A 25,868-nucleotide genomic window follows, 5' to 3' on the forward strand; every position below is an offset into this window, starting at 1 on the left:
CACTCTGAAACAAAAGAATGGCGGAGAGAAAACAAAGTTCTGAAATCAAACTAACACAAAACTTGGGGATTATGGAACATGCACATGTAGAGACGTTGTTTGAGAGTCATTTGGAACCTGAAAAATAACAAAAATCATGCAATAAAGGGAAAAAGAAAAGAAACAAAGAGATACGGCGAAAATCTAACGAGTTCTGTTGAAAAAGTGACACAAACTTATAAAACACACGCAATTATTGTCAATATTGCTTTTCAGAATGATATTTCAAAGAAAATTCTTTAAAATTGACAGAAAACTGACATTTTCCATATATTTTACTCGTGAAAAATACTATAAACCGCCACTGTGCGCTTACCTTGCGAAACACCGCGCCGCAAGATTGCAAAAGTGGGCGGCGCCGAAATCTCAAGTCCGCAACGAGAAAAAATGTCGGAACTTTTTTACTCCGATAATACTTATTCGTTTGAAAAAATATATAACATGAAAAAAACAAAGAATTTTGTAAAACTTCCGCTCAAAACTACAATCAAAAACAACGCAAAATTTATTCGTTTCAATAAACAACTCTTATTGAATATTAATTATGTGCACACAGAAAATAACAACAAAATGCAAAAACCCATCAGTGTAACTATGACATTTAGCGATCAATGCGGCCAGCTCACGCTATAGTTGTATCATCACTTGGAAAACGCCGCTGGGGTACGAACTCGTCCGCAGCGGTGCCAAGACAAGCACCTCCCCAGCTGCGCCACTCGTGTCAACTTGGAAACGCAGCAAGAGGGCGTTTATTAATGTGAGGGCCGCAGAAAGGATGTGGAGGAGAAGAGAGGCATGAGGGAACTTCAAACCGTTGTAATTCCCGCAAATATGAACCGATTTCTCTGATTTTTCGTGAGTGTACTGCAGTAAGATAGGGTAATCTACTATAGAAAGAAGATCGCTGTATTTAACTACATTTAATAAAATTTTATTAAGCAAAATATCAATCCAAGTCCTCAACAGTTTCCTCCATCTTGCTCTTCTCCTTTTTCACAGGTTCATATCCTTGTTTCATACTTTTCCATGCAACAGAAACCAGCCAAATTAGTCTGATAATCACAGAAATACAAATGAAAAGAGTATAGAGAAGCATGATCGGAGTGATTTTTCCCTTGCTGAAGTACTGTGTCCAAGCTGAAAATATTTTCTGATCTAAAAGAATCTATGTGAATTGACTCACCATCAGATCCACCCTCATCTCCATTATTTCTATCGAATAGGTCTACAGGAGGATTCTCAACCCAGATAATTTCATGTGAGTATCTATCGATGGTCTCTAAAAACGTTTGACGATTTTAAGAGAACAAGGGAACTTATTTTTTAAATCAAAAATATAATTATGATACCTCTGCATACTTTTTAAAATAGAATAATCAACTTACCATTCGGTGCGTTCCGTAAAATATATTTGACTAAATGCATATTTCCGACACTTTTCTGAAAAAGGGAAACTCATTTTTGTTCAAATGATATTGTCGAAATAAAAAAAGTGATACCCAGGTGTTTGCGGACTTAATGCAAAATTATTAAAATTAGCATTAAGTCCGCAAACACCGGGTATCACTTTTTTTATTTCGACAATACTGTTTCAAAAGACACCTAAATATGAATTTAATTAGAGAAAGTTGAAAGAATTCAAAATTTCTATTAAACTTTTTTAATGGAAAATATACAAAAACCAATGTTACTCACAATAATCTCATCGATGTTTCGAAATGACACAATGGATTCCGTATATCTCAGTTCTGAAAATTTCGAATATTTGAGAGAAAATTGCATAGTTGTATTACTTGAATCTTCTTCTTCCCATTCGTATGCCGGAAAACATCGAATGCTAACTATCTTTATTTCCATAGGGTCTCCAGGACCCTTTCTCCATAATTTCTTTGTTTTCACTCCACATTTCGGAGCCAAAGTATTACATCTGACATGTTTATAGTTTTTAGTTGCAATAACAGTGTCATTGATAACAGTATATTCTCCATCGATGCAATCCCTTTTGTTTGAATTTAAATGTTTGTTCCATTCGATCTGTAAGAAACCTATGGCAATAATATTCGATAAAAAACGAACTTACTGATTCATCTACAAATTTTGGTATATTTTGCATATTGAAAGAAATAACGGATGAATTCACTCGAACAAAAAACAGAAAGAGAGCCAGAAAACGGTAAAATTGGTTGATCTTCATTTAGAACTTCTGTTTTGAGTATGCATCGAGATTCAATCAGAAATGAATATTGCTCTCTTGAAATAATGTGTTCCACGTACTCAAGAATGAAATTTCATGACCTTTCGTTCTTCTAAAGTTTGGATTTCTAAACAAAACCCGATCTTTTTCGTTTCCGTATTCAGTCCTAGCTTGGCCCCCACCGAGCCGATTTTCTCCGGGTTTGGAACAGGAAATCAGAAATTCCTGTGAGATGATGCCCGTATAATTTTTAGTTAAAAAATTTAGACTAGGTCACTAGGAGAACTCATTTTTAAATAATCTTTGTTTTAAGTTCCTCTCCAATGTAGCCAACGACTGCATACACAGTTTGGCGATTATTCAATTTGAAAAGAATTAAATCAGAAATCGGTAACTCCCGGAATCTGGACTCGAACTATTGGCTCCATAATTGGGAGAAGAGTTGACCATTTTGGGACGGTTCCATCGAACATTCCCTAATTCGGAAAAAATTTTTTCTTAAAAATTTTTTTTAACGTTTTGCGTTTGCTTATTCTGAAAGAAAATTGAGCAGAAAAAAAAACAATTCTAGAACTTCATATTCTAAGCAAAATATCAATCCAACTCGTCAATAGATTCCTCAATACCCTCTTTGCTCTTCTCAGTTTTCACAGGTTCATATCCTTGTTTTATACTCTTCCATGCAGTAGAAACCATCCAAATCAGTTTGATAATCACAGAAATACAAATGAAAAGAGTATAGAGAAGCATGATTGGAGTGATTTTTCCCTTGCTGAAGTACTGTGTCCAAGCTGAAAATATTTTTTCTGATCTAAAAGGATCTATGTGAATTGACTCACCATCAGAGCCATTCTCATCTCCATTATTTCTATCGAATAGGTCTTCAGAAGGATTCTCAACCCAAATAATTTCATGTGAGTATCTATCGAGAGTGTCTGAAAAAAATTGATATCATTCAATGGCGATCAGACCTCAGACACTTACTATTCGGTTTGTTGCGCAAAAAATAACTATTGTAGAAATCATAATTGTTCCAATCTTTCTGAATTTAAGAATTATGTCATCTCCATAATCAATTCATAACTATCTATACAAAGAGATGATGAGAAAGTGGGCGGAGCTTGATACTTTATTTTTTATTTATTTTATTTTAATTCGATATGAAGGGCAAGGAGCCACTGATACAACCGAAGTGGATTACAAAAAGATAAAGAAATATTTGATGGGCCGATTCTGGGGGACGCAAAAAAAATAAAAATACTACAGAATTTCTAATATTTTACGGCAAACACTGACCAAAATGCTATAAAAACTGTCATACGATCTCGTTGATTCAAGATTCCGATTTTCTGAAAACGTTCTAAATTAACAATCAAAAAATCTTCGTTCCCAACTACTTACCCATCTCCCGGCGTTGCAATTCATTTGCTGGGAAACATCCGATTGTCACTATCTTCATCTCCCCCTTTTCAACTGTTTTCTCGAATACGGTAGACACTTTTCTCGTTTTTATTGCACATTTTGGAGCCAACGTGCTACATTTCACGAATTTATACTTATCAGTCGTCGGAGATGTTCCGTTCATCACAACGAATTGTCCTTCAATACAAAAAGTAAAGTTTTTTGTTTCTTCTTCAGGAGGTACACCTAGCTGAAAATTAGTGGTCAAAATTTCAAAATTTTTTCTAGAACTAACCATGCACTCCAGATCATAACGGTCACAATCATTGGTATCGGATGACGAATATCGGATGAGGAATAGAAAGAGAAGAGAAAAATGGTAAAATTGGTTGATCTTCATTCAGAATTTCCGTGTTGAGAATCGAATTCAGAAATGGCAATTTCCTTTTCTTTTTTCTTGTTGTTTCGTAGGGAAAAAGATTTTGTAACGTGGAAATTTTATCAATTAATCGAAGAAAGTGAACAAAAACCTCGAAAAATAAATAAAATCAGAAGCTTAAAGAGTTCCCGAATTCCTTATGACGGATCTGATGCGTACCAGTTTTATTTCAGTCAGCTCTGATTTGGGGCTGCACGTCAATTTCAATTATCACTATTTCTTGTAAATTCGAATTCTGTAGACATGAATATGGTCAAAAAATAAGTTATGGACACAATTATTAAGATTATAGTGTTTCGAGACACGGTGAACACTTTGGCAAAAGTTTAGGAACCAACTTTCAATAGTTCGTAAAGGTAAACAAATGAATTACTAGATGTCCAGCTTTCGCGATTTTAACTAGAACAATCCAACATTTATGTTAAGCGCCCCTCAAAATCTTGATTTTCTTAAAAATTCAGGAATTTCTGAAAATTTAGTGGAACAGTTTCTGGATCAGGAATCTTACTGAAACTGTTCAAAACTGTGTATGTTAGACTTGGTTATCAATTGAATTATCCAAAAATGATATTTTCAGAAAACCTGCTGTATCTCTGCTTTCCAATTTCCAATTTTCAAATTTCTAAATCAAAACGCGTCAAAGGCGCCCCCATCTTTCTCTCCCTGCCACTGTTACTTCAATGAAACAACTTCACCGAAACCACCCGTTTCCACCCTTTCTTATCTTACGTAGTTTATGTATACACTGATATTGTAATCATTTGATTCTACATCAATTCCATCATTCCATTTTTTATTTTGTCCATTCGACTACACTCTCTTCGGAATTCCAGAATTCCATTTCTTCTTCTACTCCATCTCTCCCATCACTACTTGAACTGATCATAAAACATTTTCTCGTGTTAAGAGCTTAGCTAACATCGTCCCGACAAACATCAATCGATGCTCTCGACCCGGCCGTAACTGTTTGTTTCCATCTCTGCGTCTCTTACCTCTCTCACCTCTTTCAGTTGGGTGTGGCTATTGATAACTGATAACCCTTTAACGGACAATTTTAGAATTCAATGCTTCCTGTCAAAACTCTTTTTATGCGTTTTTTCTGGAATTTTTTACCAAGTTTTCGCAATTTTCTTTATCATCACAAACTGATTTATTGATAATCGGTCTATTGAAGGCTCCCGTATTTCGAAACTATGAGAATTCAATTTCTGAACTTTGAGATTTTAATTAATTCCTTCCTTTTTTCCAGATTTTTTCCAGAAGATGGCGGAAGTTTCTGTCGCCATCGTACGTCTCAAAATAAGCGCATTATCCGATAAGTAAGTTGACCCCTTCCACAAACCAACGCCCATGATTTGTCTCCTTATCTTAAAAAAAACTGTAATTCTTTCAGAGCAATACCAACGAGTCAAGATTTTGAAATTTGTATAAAGGAGGAGCCGTCGACTGTCAAAAGTTTTGGAGCGAAGCATGTAAGTCATCAGGAGAAGATAGATGGTTCAACAAGTTTCAGGACTACAATATAATCAAACGGGTTACTGTAGGAGGGCATACTGTTGGTGCAGATGTATTCAAGCTGCCCAGTTTTTCATTTGAACCGAGCAAAGTGAATACGTTGGAGGATATGATTCATGATTATTTCAAAAGAACTGGGTGAGGTTTTGTTTGCGAAAACGATTTAAATTTAACTGGCAGGTAGACATCGGGACACACAGACAGACAGACAACAATACACGAAAGATAGACTGACAAATATTCGAAAAAGGCAAAAAACTTAAAAATTGAATAATCTGTCTGAATAATTTGAATCAGACTTGCGAAATTCCAGCAGCCCTGGATTTGAATTTTAAAACTTTTTTCACTACAGTTTTTCTTGCAAAGCTTTTTTTCGAAAATTGTTCCATAGTTTTTCTCAAGTATATTCCTCAAAAACCTCTGAAACTAACAAAAAATCAGTCCTAAAAGCTTTTTACCAAAAAAAATCCCGTTGCAAGTCTGATTTGAATTGGTCAAATTAAATAGATTTGACTTGATTCAAAAACTGACATTGTGAGGATTTTAAAATAGTTTTTAGCGCTTTCTTCTCTCCAAAGTGAACAAAGCTACTGAATCGTGCAAAAGATTATTATAGGAATCCTGATTTCAGTAATTTCTCTGAAAAACTCTAAAACTCTTTAGCTATTTCATTTCAAGAGATATTCTCAAAGACTTAGAGCGAAAACAACAAATCCAGACTCCCAAAAACCTTCTTTTCTTCCAGAAACACAATTCGTCGGGCAGTTCGTATACCTCTCCACGACGATCTCAATGAACCATCCAGTTCCACAAAACCATCCCTTGGACACGTACCCGGATTATCCCTAGTCTGTGTTCCAGTATTCGTCAAAGAATCAGTTGAAGTCGCCAATTCTCGATATGAAAACCTTCAGAAACTTGTGAATCTCTGTAGAAATCAACCAGAAATGTTCGATATCCACACGAAGAATATGATTTTGATACTGGAAAAGTGGCTGATCGACTCACAGACTTCTGATTCGTATTTTCTATCGAATTTCTTCATGAAAGAGTCAGCAAGGGCACGAATCAGGTCATGTGTCCATAATCCTGCATTTATTGATCTCCAGGAGCAATGTATTCGGTTAGTTGTATAGTGAAGAGACGCAGAGACGGTAGAGTGTCTGCTTCTCTGCGTCTCTTTCTCTCCATTTCTCATCAACATCTTTAACTGCTCATATCTCTGTTATCTTTGATTCTAACAAAAAGTGTAAAACTAATGAAATGTAGGAAATTTCATTGTTTTCATTTTTGTAATTGACTGTTATTTGCTAGCACTCTTTGATTTCAAGATAATCGCGTTCCCGAAAAGATGTTTTCACTTTTACCTTGAAAATTGTATCATTAACCCGAGACTATTGAACTTCCAACCACATAAAAACACAAAAAAACAAACAAATATTATCATAACTTCTCTCATTTCAGTCACATGTCTCACAGTGTCCGAAGCAACATTTCGTCAGCGTCAGCTGATTTGGATGACAGAGTTCACGTGGCAAATATTGCGAAAATCGCAATGTTGAGATACAATAAATTCACGATAAGTGTCATAAATCCGGCGTTCAATCCGAACTTTGCAAGCGAAGATTCGGTAAGAGACAGGGGACTTCCGAGTGGGAATGAGGGTTTGGAAAGTTGTGAACATCAGGAAAATTTTGTCAGAGTAACAGGGCGTTATTGCACAATAGAAACCACAGTAATCCGCAACTACAGAAAACGAGAAACTGTTGAGTTTCTGAAGGCTTCAACTGACTAGGGAAGGCCTTCAGGTGACCGTGGAGTTCTGGGACGTGACTTATATCATTGGATAGCTTAGAAAACGCTGATTCCAAATATATATTCAGTTTTAGCCCTCGAAGCCTGGTTTTTGAGAAAAACGAGGTCAAAGTTTGGACCACTGAATAGTCATTACCTTACCGATGTGTAAAAATATCGGCAGCGTGGTGTGGGTCTTAGTGAAACTTTGACCTCGTTTTTCTCGAATACTAGGCCTTAAGGGTAAAAAAATGAATATATATTTGGAATCAGCGTTTTCTCAGCTTTCCAATGGTGTAAGACACGTCACATAATTCCACGGTCACCTCTAGTAAATTTATACTCAAAACCCTTGACACTGAACTTTTCGTTTCCAAATAACAAGACCCACTAATCCTCCACTTTCCAGTCGTGTGTCTACTTCTATCCCGGAATAAAACAATGTCGAACACAACGAGCCGCGTCAAGTACATCCCAAGATATGAGAAGTCGTCTATACCCATTACATAAAGCTGCAGAAGAAGGGAATGCAGAAGATATTCGGAGATATCTAAAAGTCGGAATGGATAGTAATCAGAGAGATGACGACAGTTGGACACCTCTGCATTATGCATGTTTTCATGGACATTTGGAAGTTGTCAATGAGCTTTTAATGTCTCCACAAATGACTGCGGTGGGTTACTGTAGCGGTGTGGAACAAGATGTAAATTTTTCAGATAAATGCTCAAAACAAAGGCGGAGCGACCGCGCTACAGTATGCCGTGATACATGGGAATGAATATCTGGTAGAACTTCTAACATCTCATGCTTCAATTGATGTGAATATCAGGAATAATGAGGGATATCGACCCATCGATTACTCGGTGAATAATCCTGCAATAAAGAAGATTCTAGAAATGCAGATATTCAAGACAAAAATTAATGTGAGTTGTCTTAGGATTACGGAAACTCTTTTTTTTTTAATTTTCAGGTGGATACCGTAATCGGCGCCTTCAGTATAAAATCAAGATCTCCAGAAGATGCAACGGCAAGCGAAGTGTTGGATATCTTGGGAGAGGAGACACAGTTGAATAAAGAGCAAATGAATTGTTTCGCGTTGTTTTTATACTCGGAATCAATGTGTGAGTTATCTCATTTCTTTTCTTCCTAGTCCTCTTTTTCAGCTCTCCAACTAAAACCTGAGCACCTCATAGAAGAGAAACTGAAAATCGACAAGTGGAATTCAATGATTCGAAAGCTGATGAATGCAGATATTCGATCTGAAACTCCTCGTCTGAAACTGAAAAGAAATGCCTATGCAACTGCAATAATGGAAATGGCGACAGTGAGTATTTATTCGTTTTGATTCATAGAAATTCTGATGAGCAAATGGGAGGGAAGCATTTTGAAAACAACAAAAAAGAGTTAGCTGGTGGGGAACCGGTTCGTGGGAAGGATTTTTGGGAAAACACCGTAAAGTGGTATTGGATAGGAAGAGCTACAGTAATCTAGAGTTCGGTTAACATTTGACGGGGTTACTGTAGGATACGGTAGATGGTGGCGAAGATGATTGGGAAGATGATGCTGCCACGGAGGTTCGACGAGTTGACGCATTCTCCGACAGGGCACGAAGTGGAGCACACCTGAAAATAAAGGTTTTTTAAAATACCTCAGATAGCACAGATGTTTAGCGTGGGTTCAAATTCGCTGAGTAGCGACTCAATGCTATATTATGACGATACACAGCCTAATAAAAAACACGCGGAAGTTTGAGTTTTTGATGGCTCGTCAATAAAAGTGTAAAAATTCAAATTAATTTTTTAAAGTTTGTAACTGATAGAAATCGAACCATAGTCATTTCTGTCAACCCATAATCCACCTGTTTCGAACTTCACTCGTTCGTCGCTTAACCTTTTTTCAGTCTCAAAACCTATACCTCAACAAACGAAGCCACCGATTCCTTACGATCGTGAGAGACGTCTCGGCTGAGAAGATGACGTCTAACCTGAAATTTATAGCTTCAATTTTGACTCTCTCCCTTCCTCAAAAATGCGAACCTTTCTGCTGATTTTCGAGTTATAAAGTGTACATCCCGTTACATCAGATTCCATTCCACAATGTCTTTTCGTCACAATTCTCTCTGTAAAAACAATGGAAAGTTGTGAGAAAAGGGGGAGGGGGGATACCGCGCAAAAACACAGTATTGTCTCGACTAATTAGCATTAAAAGGGAGGCGTCGGCATGATTATAATTAGATGAGGGGGGGATGGGGGGAGAGGAGGAAAAACACAATTACCGGAACTTCCGCCGGTTCGATACCAGTTGACAATACAGTGGGTGTGAGTAGAGTTGAGACATTTTGATGGGGCGACCAGTCCTTGACGACACGCTTCGATTCTTCTGGAAAAGGAATGAAATGGGATGATTCTAAGGGTCTGATTTTCAGTTTTCGGATTTTGTACCTAGTTATAAACCGAAATTGAATACTAGATAAGATTTCGGATTGGCTCAGAAACGAGGCTTCAGGTGCCTGAAGATCAATGCTTCACAAACTAGTCTACTGTAAGATTTCACGATTCCAAATTTCCCAGTTTCCTAGAACTTTGAATATCTAGAAAACCAGGATTCCAGAGTTTGTGAATATCCGGATTACTTTATTTCCGACTGACATTAACAAACTCGGCTCTTGGTTTTTAATTTGAATACAATAATTTTTCTGCATTTCAAGAATTTTTGTTGGATTTCAATTTTACAAAAAACTAAATCGTTCGTGTGAAGAATTTTTGTAAAAAGCTGGATATTTATAAAACTTTCTGAGCTTCTTTAGATCAAACCCAATTCTAGAATTTGATCTACATACAAGGGCGGATTTTCAGAATCTATGTTTTCCAGTTCTGATTTCAAGGTTCTGAACTCTTCGTTTCTTAGAATTTTCAGTGTCTCCAATTCGAAATGTTTAAATTTCTGTATTCTGAAAACCCTTCGTTCTCTCCTTATTCTGAAACCCCTTCGTTCTCTCCCATCTATACTCACCTCTCTTCCTCTTGTTCCGAATACCACGCGCTGTTCGGTGCACATTGAATACATTCGAGAGCGGAGACAGCTGAAGAGAAACAAAAAAGTATATAGACGAATCGTAAACGCGGAGAGAATCTCGTCGTAAAAAACGTTTCTGTTTCACTTTTTATTCATCAAAAAGTTTGAAATTCATTCTCGTTACGAATGCAGCTGGCGGGGGGAAAGAACACCTGCTCTAGAAAACAACTTACCAATGGAAAAGACGGAAATGGCGATGAGTAATCGGAGGAATATATGGCTTGGGAAGAGAATCATCTGAAAATTTTATATGTCGATGAAAAACAGACAATCATCAAGAATCTTGTTTCAAGATAATAAAAGGGGACAAAACTTTGCTAGACGGATAATAAATATCGTGAGAAAAAGTATGAAGGTTACTGAAGTTTAGAAAGTGTGGGATACTTTAAGAATAAGACTGTAGATCACAAAAGGTTGGGAGTAAGGATAGACAGGAGGTAACTATAAGGGACTACTACCACCGACTAAATAGGTAAAAACGTTCTTTGAAGGGTCTTCGGTGATTATCATTAGCTCAGCACAGTTCTTACAACTGCGCTCCACCGAAATCATTATTAAAAATGTCTATTTTTCTCTGATTGTGAGTCTCTCAAATTCCCACTCAAATGCCCACACAACTTCTTCGGTTTCGGTAGAGCGCGGTTGTAAGAAGCGTGCCGTGCTGATAATTCAGGGATTTTCATAACTTTGGTGATAGACACATTCGAAAAAGGGGGTACGCTTACTGCAATACAAATCGTCTGAAGGTTTTACCAGTTCAAAGTTCTAACTCTCGTGAAATTTCCATCTCGGATATGTAGCCGTGAGCTATCTTCCCTGGAAAGCTTAAACTTTTTCACTGTGAAACTTTTGCTCGATTACTACCTATGATGATTCGAACCTTCACTACACGAGTTTTTATCAAGAAAAACTTATCAAATCCCGTAGCCTATCCCCAGAAGGAAAAATAATTCAAAATTCAAGAATATTCCAGCGAGTCGACAACAACAGTTTCGCATGGTCTACACTCCTTGACGAGGCGACGAATGCGTACCTTGCTGGTCATCTGATTGCCAATTCAAAAGAAGAAGTCACGAAATTAGCGGCAATTGTGAGCAGAGCGATGCAAGGGAGAGATTTCAAACCTACGTGAGTTTTCGAACCATAATTAGAGTTTTTGGGATTCCGGGAGAGGAAAAAAGTATGAAGGCATGACACGGGTATATGTCTAAAACTCAATTATATCTATGACTTTTTTCTTCGTTTGCTTCTCGTTTTTTTCTCAAAAAGAATCCTAAAAGGACACGAAAGAAACTTAGATGTAGAGCAAGGAAATACCAGTGATGGAATGAGTGAATGGACGGGTGGAAACGTTAAGTTAATTAAACTAGTAATAATAAATTGGGGGAGGAATAGAAGTAAAAGAAGACAAGAAGAAAAGGATGGGAGGGAGGGAAAAGTAGAGAGAAGGCGGGGTGTCTTATGAAAAGAATTTATAAGAAGAGCCGAAGAGCACTTGACCAATTTTTGATGAGTTGTGTTGCCTGACTTCAACTTTCACCGCCGAAATAGTTCCGAATACTTTTAGAATTCTAGATTGTGGGAAAGTTCTTTGGAGAGAGAGTTCAGGAATCCGGAATTCCTTAGATTTCAACTTCATAGAACATTTTGTGAACGCTAGAAGTAAAGGCCTTTAACAGATGTCTAGATTTTCCCAAACCGCCAAAGTTCTGACAAAATTACAAACTGGAGAAAAGTATCTGGAGGCTCTCACTAGTGTAAAACCAAAATCTGGTGGGTGAGCTGTTATTTTATCCTATCTCTCTTGAAACTGATAACTCTATCATTAATCACTTGCGATGGAAGATAGAGATATCAAGTATATCTACGAAGACTTTGGCATCCTCTAGCTCAACTTAGGAGTAATGCTTCTGGAAAATATTTTTGAGTCTCTACGTCATGAAAGTCTGACTACGAAACGTACAGTATTAACTCAGTGTTGGGATGGGGCTAATGAAACTGAAATATTCGCAATCAGTTCTGTTTGGAAAAGTGCAATCTGATCCATATGGATATAAGAATATTAGAAACTGAAAATTTCAACTTTTGAACAAGATCTCCCATTTCTTCTAACCAATCTGTGGATTCCCAACAGTTTCAACATGGCCATTGAATTTCAATAAACATGGAAGTTATTGGTGAATTTCCACATGTTTTGAAGATTTTTGAGACAACCTGAGTTTCGTGGGAACCAGACAATAAAATGACATTATTGCTGATCCTCTAGATATTTCCGCTTAAGAGATGAAAATTTCAAATCTACCCTCTCTTATATGATTATTAATCAAACTTGGTGCATTTTTACTAAAATTCAACTACACCTTGAAAAACTTCTACTGAACAAGACTGTTGTCGTAGCAAAGTTCTTTATTTGAACTATGTGCTTTAATTTCTCTACTAACAAAACTTCTCAACATATCGAATCCCTCCTGACCAACCCTAAAAGTCTTCAAAATTACCAGTACTTTTCCGTATCATTCACGTACTTTTAGTTCATCAGCAACCAATCGTACTATGAAAGAATCAGAATCTCTCAAGGGAACGACGGAGAAGAAATGAATTCTAAAACGGGCGCTTAGTGCAGAGGAAGCCATTTCTTCACAATACGGGGGTGCCTAATGAAGGGTTTCAAATCGACGAGACTGGCACCTTTCGAAGGTTTTCTCTCGATTCATGATAAAGTTGTTTATGAGGGAAAGTGTTTCGAATTTAGAAGAGAAGGGGGGCACCTGCAACAAGGAGAGGCTTAAGGGGGGACTCCAACCGGTTGAGACCCGGCAATTAGTTATGAAAGTGCTCCAGGAGACACCACGAAACAAGAACGAAATGAGCATGAGGGAAGAGTTGTAGGAAAGAAGGGAGAAAAAGAGACTCATTTCGAGGATGGGCTCATTTTGGAGCAACACACACGTTGTCTCGTTTATGTTGCTTTTCCCCTTTTTTGTGTCGTCCTTCTCCTATTTTTTTGTGAAAGAAACAAGAAGAAACCCGAAACGATTAGTGCCAGGAGAGAGGAAAAACGAGGTGGCTTTCACCGGCACGAAAAGGAGAAAAAATACTTTTGAAAGAGGGAAGATGGACGAGCTTGTTGGTGTTGAAATTTGAGTTAAAGACGGGAGATAGTATGGGTGCTTTTACGAAGATCGTGAAGTTCAGGGTGGATTACGAAGCTGGGGTAGATTGTGGATTTACGCTATCCGGGTAAGTTTACGAAAAACTGGAAGATTTACAGACTTGACATAGGTTTACGGTACATTGTTAGATTTAAAAACATTCTTGATTTAAATATAAACTATGGATGTGTAGATTTACGCAAGTTGGTAGGGGCTTACAGGTGTATGTAGGTTTACGCTACCCGGGTAGATTTACGGACAATTGTAGTAGTTACGGTGCTAACAAAATATCAGTTTCTAACGATATCAAAATGGTGAAGGTTGACTTTTCGATTAAAATTTTGTAGGTTTACGTGACTGGGGTAGATTTACGAACCCTCGTGTTGATTTACGCCTGCAAGCTCATGAACGATTTCAACTATTCTAGCAACACCAACCCCTGTGTGAATTTACAAACCCTGGGTGGACTCTAGTGTAGATTTACGAGGTTGTGTTGATTTACGGAATAGGTTTACTGGAACTGCAGAAAAGAGAAGCTTATTTCAAGACTAGGCGCTTAAATCACGATTAAAAAAAGAGTCTATTAAAGTTTCTCTCTCGAGAGAGAGAACCTTTTGTCTCGTATCTCGTCCCACTCAAAACGAAACGAAATGAATGAATGAATGGGAAGTGCGAACGCGCGAAAGAGAAACGGAGAAGTGGGCGGAGCTTCAGTGGGGGAACTGCCAGGTGCCAAAATGAATGAAAAAGAAAAGGGGGGGGGGGTCACCAGAGATGGAAAGTGTACAAGTATGATGTACTGAGAGAGGGTGGTACCGAGTAACAGATGCTCGGCCTTTTGAAATTTCGAAACAGATTTTTATTATGCCTGGTACGAGTGTCAGATGGGGTCAGATGCAACCTATAGGGAGGAGGTCTCTGAGGTTAGAACTTCCTAAAAATGTTTATGAACATTGGTTTAAAACATCTTGGTAATGACAAGGAACGCATGCTCCTCGAGGGAAAGGTTACGAGTGTAATGCTGAAAAAATGGAGGTCATGACGAAGGTTGATGGGTTTAGAGAAGGAGGATTTGTCGAAACATTCCATGGGATATGGGTTTGAACACCAAGTTTTTTTTACCGTCATTTTTTTCACTAGGGGTCACAATCGTGATCTCAATATTTCAAGAACTTTCAAATCGAACCACTCTTCTGATGATCCAGCTCCAATTCAGAAACCTCTTTCACAAAGTTTTTTTCTACATCATAAAGAAGTTCCGTAAAACCACTCGAGTTCCGTAAATCTACACGAACTCAGTAAATCGACACAGTAAATCTACAAAGTTTCGGATCAATGGAAAAACTCAAAAATTTCAAGCGTTTTGATTCACTTTTTTGCGGAAAAGTAGATTTTACATTTTCAAATTCATCTACAACTACAACTGAAACTATTAAAAATTTGCAAACTTGTGAAGTAATAAAGAATTTTCCAAAATCAGAATGCACTTCGGATCACCAGAACCCAGTGTACTGTAGGATTCAGAAAAAACGCAGATTCCTCAATTTTTCGAAAACTTTTTTATTCAATGATTCGGGTTTAAGCTATCCCAATGTTTTCAAGCTGATAAGCTTTCCTACCATAATTAATTCAAAATCAAAAAAAAAGGTGAGCAAAGACGATAAACAGTGTGGAGGGTGTCAAGAGGGGGGAGGGATAATCCCCTAATGTTTACAGTAACCTGATCTCTGCCCCCTTTAAGTTATCCTTAAGAAAACCCGTCCGAATAGGGAGAAGAGTATCTATTTTGCAATATTTGGGAGTAGGAGCATCTCAAGATGGTCCTCCTACTCCTCCTCTCTATATACGCTTCTACTTTTACTTTAAAATTGAAAAATAAATGGGAAAATGTGTGTGAAAGGGGGGGGGTCTACGGCTTGTTTACTTTCGAATGTCTCTTTTTTGGAGAAAATACTTTTTGAAAATATATAATTGAAAGCGGCGAAGGAGCTGCAAAACTTTCGCCAAGCTTCTGGTTAAGTTTTTGATTTTTATTTCGAACCCTCTGCTTCAAGAATCTGTTTTATTCTGAAAGAAGAAAATGAATTAGAAAGAGACAAATAAAAACGAGTTGTCAAGGGTGAAAGAGAGTCATAAATTGGAGGAAAAGCTTAATGTTTTTCGAGGGGATAGTCCTCTCTTTTTGGATAATGCAGGTGTGCTCTCATACACTTTCATTTGCATAATTATGGAGAGATGGGACCATATTAAGGGCAGAGAGGAGGAGGGGTCAAATGACAACGAGATTGTCGAGAAATAGGGAAAGAAAGGAGACGGGGAAGAGATGTTCTTTGTGATTGATTGATGGATTGGATGAGAATTGAATTATTCATGAAAGTGTGAGAATTGGAAGAAGGGTTCTGTCTCACACATCATGACATCTTGGAACATTTCTGATCTTTTTTTAGGACGGAGACTCTGAATTGATTAAGGAAGAATGATTGGCTCTGAAGGAGTCGTGATTGGCTCACTAGGGAGTAGAGTATATCATTGAAAAGCTAAAGATCGGGAAATTTGGAACGTGTTTTGTCAAAAATGTGTGTTGACCACGTTTCTATCAGACTAATTCTTGAGCCAGTAAACGCGCTCTGATGTTAAGATTACAACATTTGTGCTCTAATATTTCAAACGGTTGTAACTTTGCGAGTTTCAGAGGGTGTTGAATAATAATAGGTTAGAAAAATTCAGAATTTTATGATCTACAACTTCTTTGTTGACTATCTTTTGATCAGACTGATCCTTGGGCCAGTAAATGTGCTCTAATGATAAAATTCAAAAAATTTAAGCTTGAAAACTTCAGACATCTGTAACTTTGTAATTTTTCTACAATTTTTAAGTTATAATGTTATTTGTCCCAAAATTTACAAAACTATTTTCACTATAACTAAATGTGGGGTATTTACGTGAAAATATAAAACTACGAAAGTTGAGAAATGAAAGTCTTGTCATTAGGTCACCTCTGGAATTTAACCAAAATATTAAAAAAAAAAAAACGTCGTAAGTTTTCAAATAATGTAACTAACTTCAACATCTGGATCTTACTCTTGAATATTACTCTTGGTTAATTTATATTCTGTTTTTCTGAAAGTTTTCCGATATAAAATTCCAGAATCTGAAGTATAAAGTATGATTTTCCCCTATTTTTCTAAAAGTTCTTTTCCTATAAAAGAAAATAACTCAACCACAAAAAGACAATGTCATAATTCCTTTTTCTTGTTTCTTTCTTCTGGCTAAAAGACAAAAAGTTGCTTCCGGATGGAAAGGACGAAGGAGGCGATGAAAAATGAGGGGAGCAGTGAGAAGCAATCAACAACATGAAAAATTGGCTGTAGAGAGAGGGGGAAGGACCTCTTCTGGCGGTCTCATGCAACATTTCGGATTAACCATGAAACCGAGAAGGGCCAAAAATTTAAATTAAATGTGAGAGATGGGAAGACATAGAGAGTATAAGGATGGGTAGGATGTTCGTAAACAAATAGTCTCCTCATGAGCAAAATTAGTTTTTAAGGGTAGAGGGATAAAAAATGGCAGGGGAAGGAATACAACTTTCGATCCTACGAACCACCATTGCGAAAACGGCTCCGGAGCATTTCGAAACCAGATTCACTTCAAATTTTACAGAAGATCTCAGTTTTCTTTATTAGGACGGCACACTTCTTACAACCGCGCTCTACCGAAACCGAAGAAGATTGCTTGCGAAATTGACAGAATCAGAGAAAAAGAGAGATTTCTCAAGGGGATTTCGGTGGAGCGCAGTTGTAAGAACTCTTCCGAACTAATACGTTTAGTGTCAAAATGTTATGGTTTCGACACGTCGCGAGAACCTATTCGGATCCGCCGTTTTTAAAAAGTAACATCCAGTTGTACTACATTTTCACACATTTCTATAAGCTCACGAAGGGAGAAAAAAGAAGAAACGGATGTTCACAAACAAATAATCTACTGAAAAAAGAACTGGGGGGAAATTGAATTTTTCGCGGAAATTCTGTTTTTTGATGACGAAGGAAGGAAGGTTTTGTATCTCCGACCAGTAAGCAATATTCTCATATTTGGACTCTCTCTTTCCCTTTTTTCGGGAAAGAAAAAGGAAAAAAGGGTGATGATGATGATGATTTGGAGGTCCCAAGAAAACTGGGTTAGACACAAATTGGTTCTTCTCAGGAGGGAAGGGACCCACGTATGTTTCACGCTTCATTTAATATTCGTTTGGGAAAAGGGCAGCTAAAATGGGTGGAAGAAGTTGGAATGAGTGAGGGAAGAGATTGCATAAATGTTGCATAATAAAAACAATATTACATATGTTGTCTTCTGAAGCAGAAAGGAGACGAGGAGAGAAAGGATAAGTACATGGGAACAAATTAAGGAAGGAGATGGACCGCCTAGAAAAGATTTGGGGGAGTCCTTCTCGTTCGAACTTATTATAAGAGAGAGGAAGTGAACAAAATTTTTCAAACCTTTAAAAGAGAAAAAAGTTCAAACCCGAGATGATTGTTTTGTAGTCAGGTTTGTACTAGTTGCGCCATAGAAGTAGCGATCAGTGGTGAGTGATGACACTACTCGCTGCGAGTTTGGCATAACGGGTAACAAATTCGTATGGCTCGAAGGCCGGACGTTCCGAAACCGCGACATTTAGCAATCTTGACATTCTGATACCGGACGCTTTGAAACTATGACATTCCAACAGTTAAGGTGAAAAAAATCACTGATTATTTTTCAGTATAGCTTCGAATCATCTAGTTCCGAAATGTCACGGTTACCATACTTGCAAACCGGGCCAAAACATAACGGCGCGTAACTCGCTCAAAACGCAATATTATGTGCTGAAAAATATACCAAAATGTAGATTTCGGCGAGTTCTGTATCTCTGATATAATACGGGCCGGATGGCTATTCGTTAATGTGCCGCGGGCCGAGCTAGAATGGCTTTTTTGGTCATTTTAGCTTTTTTTAAAAACACTTTTTCCCGGCTCGCAGTACATTAACGAATAGCCATCCAGCCCGTAGGAGGTCATGGACATAGAACTCGCTGAGATCTACATTTTAGTATATTTTTCAGCTCATAATATTGCGTTTTAAGCGAGTTACGCGGCGGCACGTTTTGGCCTGGTTTGCTTGTATGAAGGTTGCCAATGTCTCGGTTTCGAAACGTCCCGGACCCAGAAATCTAGTAACTCGGGTTCGAACCCTAACTCCGCTTAATCCGTTTTTCTTTATTTTCTCAACTATAAAACCCAATTTTTTTCGAATTTAAAAACCAGAAGTTCCTTTTCATCACATTATGAAAGTCTAGCATCCAAAACGTGACTTTCCAAAGCCAGCTACAATTTTCGAAAGTACAATCATGACGGCCGTCTTCAGAATTTTTGATTGACAAGGTGCTACTTTTTCAATTCCCCAGATGCGGATTGATGACATTTACCTCCCTTTTCTTCTCCTATTTTTTCTCTATATCCCCTTTTTACTGAAATTGAAGAAAGGGAATGATAGAGTGTCTGAAAATGATAGGGGAAACGGAAATGCAAAAAATCTGAATTGTTGAACCAAAAGAGCAAAAAAGGGATAAACGAGAGGGGGATGTTAGACGGGAAGCACAAGAACAACATGACTATACATCAATTCCCGAAATGGGGCGCGAAATTTCTCGGGTGGAAATGGTGGTGGGATGGGCATCTCTATATCCTCTTTCTCTTCTCTTTTTCAGTGTACATTCTTCCGAAAAAGAGAAAAAGGCGAGAGGGGGAGAAAAACTTATTGACAATGGGATTATCCATTATGAAGTGCGCTCGTTTATGTAAATCTTTCCGATGGGGCTCTCTAACTTGTTAGTTGGGAGGGGATGAAGGAAATACTCGGTTCTTTTTTTGGATTTGGGTGGTCTTGGATGAATAGAAAAAGGAGAGAAAGAGGTGTTCAAAACACACGAATCTGAAAACTTATTACTGATTCATTGAGAAGTTTTCTTCGAATGGAAGTTTTAGAAACAGAGGAACTAAAAGGTTCTTATTAGAATCAAATAAAGTTTGGAAATCTAGATTTGATTGTGCTCTGTACTTTATCACAATTTCATTTCACTGCAATATCAACCACATGATGCAGGCTTCGGTCACATTTTTCACTGAAGTATTATTGAATTTCAGCACCCAAATGTCACAGAATTTCATCAAAACAATGGTATTTGTGGTACTGAGATATATGAGCCAAAATCTTAAAATCTAAGAATGTCTGATCACTAAATTTCTGAATTGCAAAGTTTTTACACACGAATACTGTATTTTTGGATTTTTTACAACTCGAGGCCACAAAGTAGGTTTAGAACATTTCAACTCACTGAAAAATTTAAAATATTTAAAATTTAAAAAAAAAGAAATCTGATGAGTTACAGAATCCTAAAATCCAAAATAGAGTTATCCGAAAAAATTAAAATTTTAAAAACAATAAATCTGGTTACTTCACAACTTGGAAGTTCTGAGTACTCTAAAGATGAAAATTCAAAATCTGAAAACCCCGAAAACCGAAAATTTCTATTTTCAGATCTAAAAACTTAACCAACATCTTCCCCCAATACATGCTCGACAATCATGACAGAGGACGATTAGCAGAACGTCTGAAACTACAACTCAAGAAGAATGAGGTAGTTTCATTCTATTTCTAGATCAGAAAACGTATTTTCAGACCCAAAACGACATGCAACTTGAAGCAGAATTCATGTCGATAGCTCGAGGACTTGTCACCTATGGAGCATCATTCTTCGACGTTGATGTTTTTACGAAAAAGGTATTTTGAGGGAAGAGGGTGGGAGAGGTGAGAAATGAACAAACGGAAATAAATGAAATGTGTCCTTGGAAAACGAGAATGAGAGAAGCATTGAATTGAAATGACCTCCTGGAGATCATTGGCATGGGAAATTCGAAAAATGTGTGTGTTCGTTATTATAATTATAGGGTTGATGGAGGAGGGGGTGACATGATATATTTCGGGATTTCTTTGTGGTTTCTATTCAAACATATGTTTTTAGAAATCTGGACTGATATTAGCACGACACGGTTCTAACAACCGCGCTCTACCGAAACCGAAGAAAATTGAACGCTAAGTTAAGAGACTCAGAGAAAAAGAGACATTTCTCAAGAGTATTTCGGTGGAGCGCAGTTGAAAGAACTGTGCAGAGCTAATATTAGTCCAGATCTTCATTTTTGAAGTTGACAACTTTTTTGTGTTCTAAATCATAACTGTCTAAGGAGGGTTTGCACAAGAAAAATTTCAACTGCTAAAATGTAGATCGATTTTTCGGACTAAATTCGGATTAGATTCGGATTAATTTTTTCGGACAACATAAATTCGGAGCTGTAGATCAAAGAGTGGCGGCGGGATACTGTGATGTATCCCAACCACCCTGCTGAAACGACTATTTGGGTAGTGGAATCGCTGGAAATCTCGCGTCCGCCATATTTGTTCCCTATAATCCTGCAATCGGACCGTCTCAGTGTGAAATACTGGCGGCCGTTATTGTTCATTGTTATCACCATAGGTGAGGAAGAAGTGCCGTTTTAGCAAGAAAATGCGAAAAGCGCGTCCAAGGCGCATCAGTTCTCAGTAGATTCGAAATTGGAGGCTGGCGCACCATTTGCGTTTTTCGAAATTATGTAGAAAGTTTTTTAACTCGCGTCGAAGATGCTCCTCGATCATAGTCGAATTTCACAAATCAGGCTGGGGCGCCTTCGACGCGTTTCTCATAAGATCTCTAGAACATAAATCTAGGCGAAAATGCGTCCAAGGTGCCCCACTCTGGCGCGCCTTTGACGCATTTATGCACTTACTTAAACTTCGAATTATACAATAATTATAAAGATTCTTACTGTAGTTTATCATAAAATCTTATTTCACTTTTGAAAATTTTCCAGAACATCTAGACACAGGACTCTGAACTCAACTTTCTCCTCGAATCTAAAATTCATCATTTTCGATTCGTTTTCCACAATAAAAGTTCTCCTATGATCCATGAACTCTCTCTCGAAACTTTAGTGACTACTATGGAAAGTGTGGGATAATTCACGCTGTTGGCCCTTTTAAGAAGACTTCCGGATTCTGAAGTGCTCACTCACCGCCCCGCCATTGACACCCCTTCTCCTTTCTTGTGAAAAGTATTGAAAAGGGAACAGGGAGAAAAGTATTTAGGAAATGTGAATGGACATAAGACATAAGGGACCACCACCTGGAGGAGTGGGGGACCAGATGAGTGGCAACAAGAGAAAATGCATTGAAAAGTGTGACATACGGGGAGGGAGAGGGGTCAAGAGCCCCCTCCAAATATAAACTGAAAGTGAACAATTACAGCCAATTATTTATTTGTAGAATACGGGAACTGGACATGGTTTGGTGGGAGTGAATGATCATGGTCTCCATATTATTATCAAGAAAACGTGGACCGTCAAGAATTTTCGATTCGACGAATTCACGGCGGTGGCCAGGGATAGTAAGACACTGGAGGTGAGCGTTGGGTTACTGTAGTCTAATTGCGAATTCTTGAATTCCAGATTGACGCTCAACGAATACGTGATACAGTATACATATTGGTCTCAACACAAATCAAATTTCTCAGTGGAATCCTTCAAAAATTCCAGGATGATTTCTCAAGACGACGATGAAGTTACAAAGAAACAAGTTCAAATAAATCCAATGAAGAATCTCCGATTTAGAAAAGTTTAATTTTCTTTCCATGCGTTTGCTTTCTCAGTTTAATGAATGTGTCATATGTTTTAATGAATAATTTTATTTTTAATGTCTTTGATATATCATCTTTAAGTCGGTTCTTATCAGTTCTAGTTTTATTTCGGGCGGTTCTTATTCGAGAAGTTCTGATTCAGAGTCCGGAATAGGAAATCAGATCATTAAGTTATTCTCAAGGTAAACGTCTAGAAATCCCAAAACTGGAAAACCTGGAACTCCGTAAAGTACTGTACAAAAAGATACTAACTTTGGCCATTTTCAGTTGAAACTGTCCAACTTTGAGAGTGTGTTACGATATCAAAAATTGTCTCACCAAGAAACTTTCTAATGGAGCATACAGATCAAGAGTAGAGCTTCATTTTTGTAGTTGACAACTTTTTTGTACGGGCACTGCCTAGAGAGTTATGGTCATTTTAAGATGACAGCTCAAATATCGTACTATTTTGCACTGAAATTGGTCGTTTTAGGGGAGAATTTACTTTGTCGATACGCAATATGCTAGGGAATGTCCGTACAAAAAAGTTGTCAACTACAAAAACAAAGATCTACCTTTGTTCTGTATGATTCATTAAAAATCTACCTGATGTGACAATCAGAATTACCATGACGCTGTTTCAAAGTTGGACAATTTCAACTGAAAACGGTGAAAGTTCGTATCTTTTTGCGCAGTACATCACTCTGCATTTTTCCAACCAAACCACAAAAACAAAAATAAATATTGATACCGATAATCGATTTATTTGAAAAACCTCGTTTTGTTATCAAAACTCTGATAAACCACGATTCAAGCGAGACGTCTCTTGAAGAGAACCTTCAACGCGGCGACCGCTCCTCCACTGATAATTTTCTCTTTTCCTCCGTATCCAGCCGATGCCTTCTCAATAGTCAAGTCAAGATTTCCCAGAACTTCGAGCCCTTTCTCGTCTTTCAAAATACACGGAGCAGCATTTCCAATATGAACAACAGTCCATCCACTCGATTTTCCTTCTGCCAGAGGCATCCATTTATATTCAAGACCCATGCAAGAGGCCTCTGGAACCGTCAAGAGTTGCATTGATCCCACTTCTGGTCCAGCATTTTCTTGGTTATTCTTTCCGAAATGGGCGTTGGTCTTTCCAGCAGAATTCGGGTAGGCACGACCGAAAACTGGATCTCCATGTTTATACCAGAGTGCCACGTATTGCATATGTGGTCCAGTTTCCGTATTGAGAGCACGCCCATCCGCTGGAACGGCATTCGATGGGAATGTATCTCCGTAGCGGAGATCGTACCAGAGATCATCGTAAACCTGGAATAAAATAGTTATTTGAAGGGAAATGTAGTTTGTAATCGGGATTACCTTGAGACCAGTCGGTGGGGGTCTGAGATTACGGAAGATTGTCATGAAGTTAGCAGTGGCTCCGCCTTCAAACTTCTCGGTTGTTCCACCATTGGAGAACAGAGCGATTTCAGTATTCAGGTCGAGATAACCAAGTTTATCGGTACCATCCTTTAGTTTGGCGAGGACAGGAACTGAGTTTCCGCATCTGGAATTTAGTATCTTTACTGTAGGCATTAGAGAAGTTTATAGCTTGAGAACACGTGGCGGAGTCAATTACACTGCCGGCTAGAAGTATATGACTTTTTGCCTTTTCAGTTAAAAATGTCCAACTTTGAGAGTGTGTCATGGTAATACTGATTGTCCCATCAAGTAGATTTTTTAATGAATTATACAGATCATAAGTAGAGCTTCATTTTGGTAGTTATCAACTTTTCTGTGCGAGCGCTCCCTAGCAAGTTACATTTCGACAAAGTAATTTCTCCCTCAAATCGACCCATTTCAGTGCAAAATAGTTCGATTTTTGAACTGTCCACTCAAAATGACCATAACTCTCTAGGGAGTTTCCGTAGAAATGCTGATAACTACAAAAACGGAGCTCTACTTTTGATTTGTTTGATCCATAATAAACTTACTTTGTGGGAGAAATTGTTTGACCATTACACACTATCAAAGTTGGACATTTCCTACTAAAAACGGCAAAATATGATAACATTTTGGCCGGTACTGTACGAGTCCGAGACCAGATCCCTTACCTCACAATCTCACGAACACCTTCATTATTCTCGTGTCTCTGCTTCAACGGCAACCATTCATACCAGTATCCAAGAGAGTTGTAGTCTCCTTTGTATTGGAGAATTTGAATTTGTCCCCCGAGATCTTGTTTTCCTTTCAGCTCCGCCTTATTGTAAGGGAACGAGCATTCAACGACTCCATCGTTATTCCAAGCACGCCCATGAATTGGTTTTCCGTGTTTGTACCAGAGAGCCACGTATTGATTGTTCTGGTTCGGAACACGAATTGGCGCTTCGGGGAACGGCGATCCGATTGGCTGGAAAGCCCAGGAATCTTCTTTCGCGACGGCGACTGGCATTCTTCACTTTGGAATTCAATTAAACTTTTAAGACTGATAGAAGAGAGGGAGATCGAATTGGCTGATAAGAATCTGTTGCAAAAAATATAGAATGGAGCATGTTAGTTCACGCTGAATTGTTTCACACATTACGGTCTCCCACACTACTTTTTGCACTGAAAATTCAGAATTTTGAGGTTTTCAGACATCGCAATGGATGGAAAAGGGTCCACTCCATCAGAATTGTAGAAAATTATATTATCTATTTCATGAGCCGTAAAATGTGAATTTTGGTCTGAAATTGATTTTTTTTGATACATGATAAAAACCACTTTTCAGAAAGATGAGTATATCTCTCTTGGCAAAAAAACATTTTTGAACAAAAATTGCTCATAATGCACTTGAGGATGATCTGAAACTGTTACAACTTTTAGAAAAATAATTATTTGTTCAAAAGGCTTAAAATTACATTTTTCTGAAAATAGATTTTTCTGTATCAAAAAAGTCAATTTCTTACCAAAATTCACGTTTTCTGGCTCACTCGATAGAGAAATTCATCTTCTACATTTCTGATGGATGGGGCCTTTTTTAACCCATTGCGCCGTCAGAAAACCTGAAAATACTGGGTTTTCAGTGCAAAAAAATAAAATAATTGAATTCTAGAAATCAATAATTTATTAAGGTTTATGACACATTGTGAATTCACAAAGAAACCAATCAATTTAAGCCATATGAGCTCTTGCAACCTTTCTTCTCTTGTATGGCTGAGCAGCTGGAGCAGCATCATTAGTTCCAGCGACTGGAGCAGCAGTTGGAGCTGGCGACTCGTAGTCGTGGAGCTTTGGTGGAGCAACTGGAGCTGGTGGTGGTGGGAGTGGAGCAGTTGGTGCTGGAGCATCATATCCAGCTGCTGGTGCTGGAGCGGAGGTGGCGGATGGGGCCTCGTAGGCAGCTGGAGCTGGAGCGGGTGCTGGAGCTGCAGGGGCTGGAGCATCATATCCACCTGGAGCAGAATCCGATCCTCCAGTAGCAGCCATTTCAGCAGATCTTGGTGGGCATGGACAGTAGGCGGCGTCAGCTCCCGGAGCACCAACACCTCCAACATC

General features: G+C 38.1%; 6 protein-coding genes across 6 annotated transcripts; 2 read left to right on the top strand and 4 right to left on the bottom strand.

Annotated features, from left to right (window-relative positions):
- Positions 1-985: 985 nt before the first annotated feature.
- On the bottom strand, positions 986-2,152 carry GCK72_000962 (uncharacterized protein; the record flags this gene model as incomplete). The annotated part of the gene is made up of 6 exons (XM_053722774.1): positions 986-1,176; positions 1,223-1,318; positions 1,425-1,479; positions 1,735-1,787; positions 1,833-2,073; positions 2,120-2,152. 6 exons carry the CDS (start codon positions 2,150-2,152, stop codon positions 986-988), a joined length of 669 nt encoding a protein of 222 aa, XP_053591419.1.
- A 675-nt stretch (positions 2,153-2,827) lies between these two features.
- Positions 2,828-4,034, bottom strand: GCK72_000963 (uncharacterized protein; the record flags this gene model as incomplete). The annotated part of the gene is made up of 6 exons (XM_053722775.1): positions 2,828-3,024; positions 3,073-3,168; positions 3,218-3,275; positions 3,530-3,582; positions 3,635-3,884; positions 3,930-4,034. 6 exons carry the CDS (start codon positions 4,032-4,034, stop codon positions 2,828-2,830), a joined length of 759 nt encoding a protein of 252 aa, XP_053591420.1.
- Positions 4,035-5,336: 1,302 nt separating this feature from the next.
- On the top strand, positions 5,337-13,055 carry GCK72_000964 (uncharacterized protein; the record flags this gene model as incomplete). The annotated part of the gene is made up of 12 exons (XM_053722776.1): positions 5,337-5,392; positions 5,467-5,570; positions 5,618-5,726; positions 6,334-6,711; positions 7,053-7,218; positions 7,792-8,055; positions 8,099-8,305; positions 8,353-8,503; positions 8,546-8,706; positions 8,906-9,016; positions 11,431-11,585; positions 12,989-13,055. 12 exons carry the CDS (start codon positions 5,337-5,339, stop codon positions 13,053-13,055), a joined length of 1,929 nt encoding a protein of 642 aa, XP_053591421.1.
- GCK72_000965 (uncharacterized protein) lies at positions 8,897-10,694 on the bottom strand (the record flags this gene model as incomplete). Its single annotated transcript, XM_053722777.1, has 6 exons — positions 8,897-9,004; positions 9,298-9,366; positions 9,419-9,501; positions 9,658-9,761; positions 10,395-10,464; positions 10,631-10,694. 6 exons carry the CDS (start codon positions 10,692-10,694, stop codon positions 8,897-8,899), a joined length of 498 nt encoding a protein of 165 aa, XP_053591422.1.
- Positions 13,056-20,332: 7,277 nt separating the features above from the next.
- Positions 20,333-22,290, top strand: GCK72_000966 (uncharacterized protein; the record flags this gene model as incomplete). Its single annotated transcript, XM_053722778.1, has 3 exons — positions 20,333-20,422; positions 21,998-22,132; positions 22,180-22,290. 3 exons carry the CDS (start codon positions 20,333-20,335, stop codon positions 22,288-22,290), a joined length of 336 nt encoding a protein of 111 aa, XP_053591423.1.
- An 866-nt stretch (positions 22,291-23,156) lies between these two features.
- On the bottom strand, positions 23,157-24,783 carry GCK72_000967 (uncharacterized protein; the record flags this gene model as incomplete). Its single annotated transcript, XM_053722779.1, has 3 exons — positions 23,157-23,660; positions 23,712-23,898; positions 24,446-24,783. The coding sequence occupies 3 exons, from the start codon at positions 24,781-24,783 to the stop codon at positions 23,157-23,159; spliced, it is 1,029 nt and encodes a 342-aa protein (XP_053591424.1).
- Positions 24,784-25,868: the final 1,085 nt, after the last annotated feature.

Source organism: Caenorhabditis remanei, chromosome I, assembly GCF_010183535.1.
Source record: "Caenorhabditis remanei strain PX506 chromosome I, whole genome shotgun sequence".
NCBI classification, from domain to species: Eukaryota; Metazoa; Nematoda; class Chromadorea; order Rhabditida; family Rhabditidae; genus Caenorhabditis; species Caenorhabditis remanei.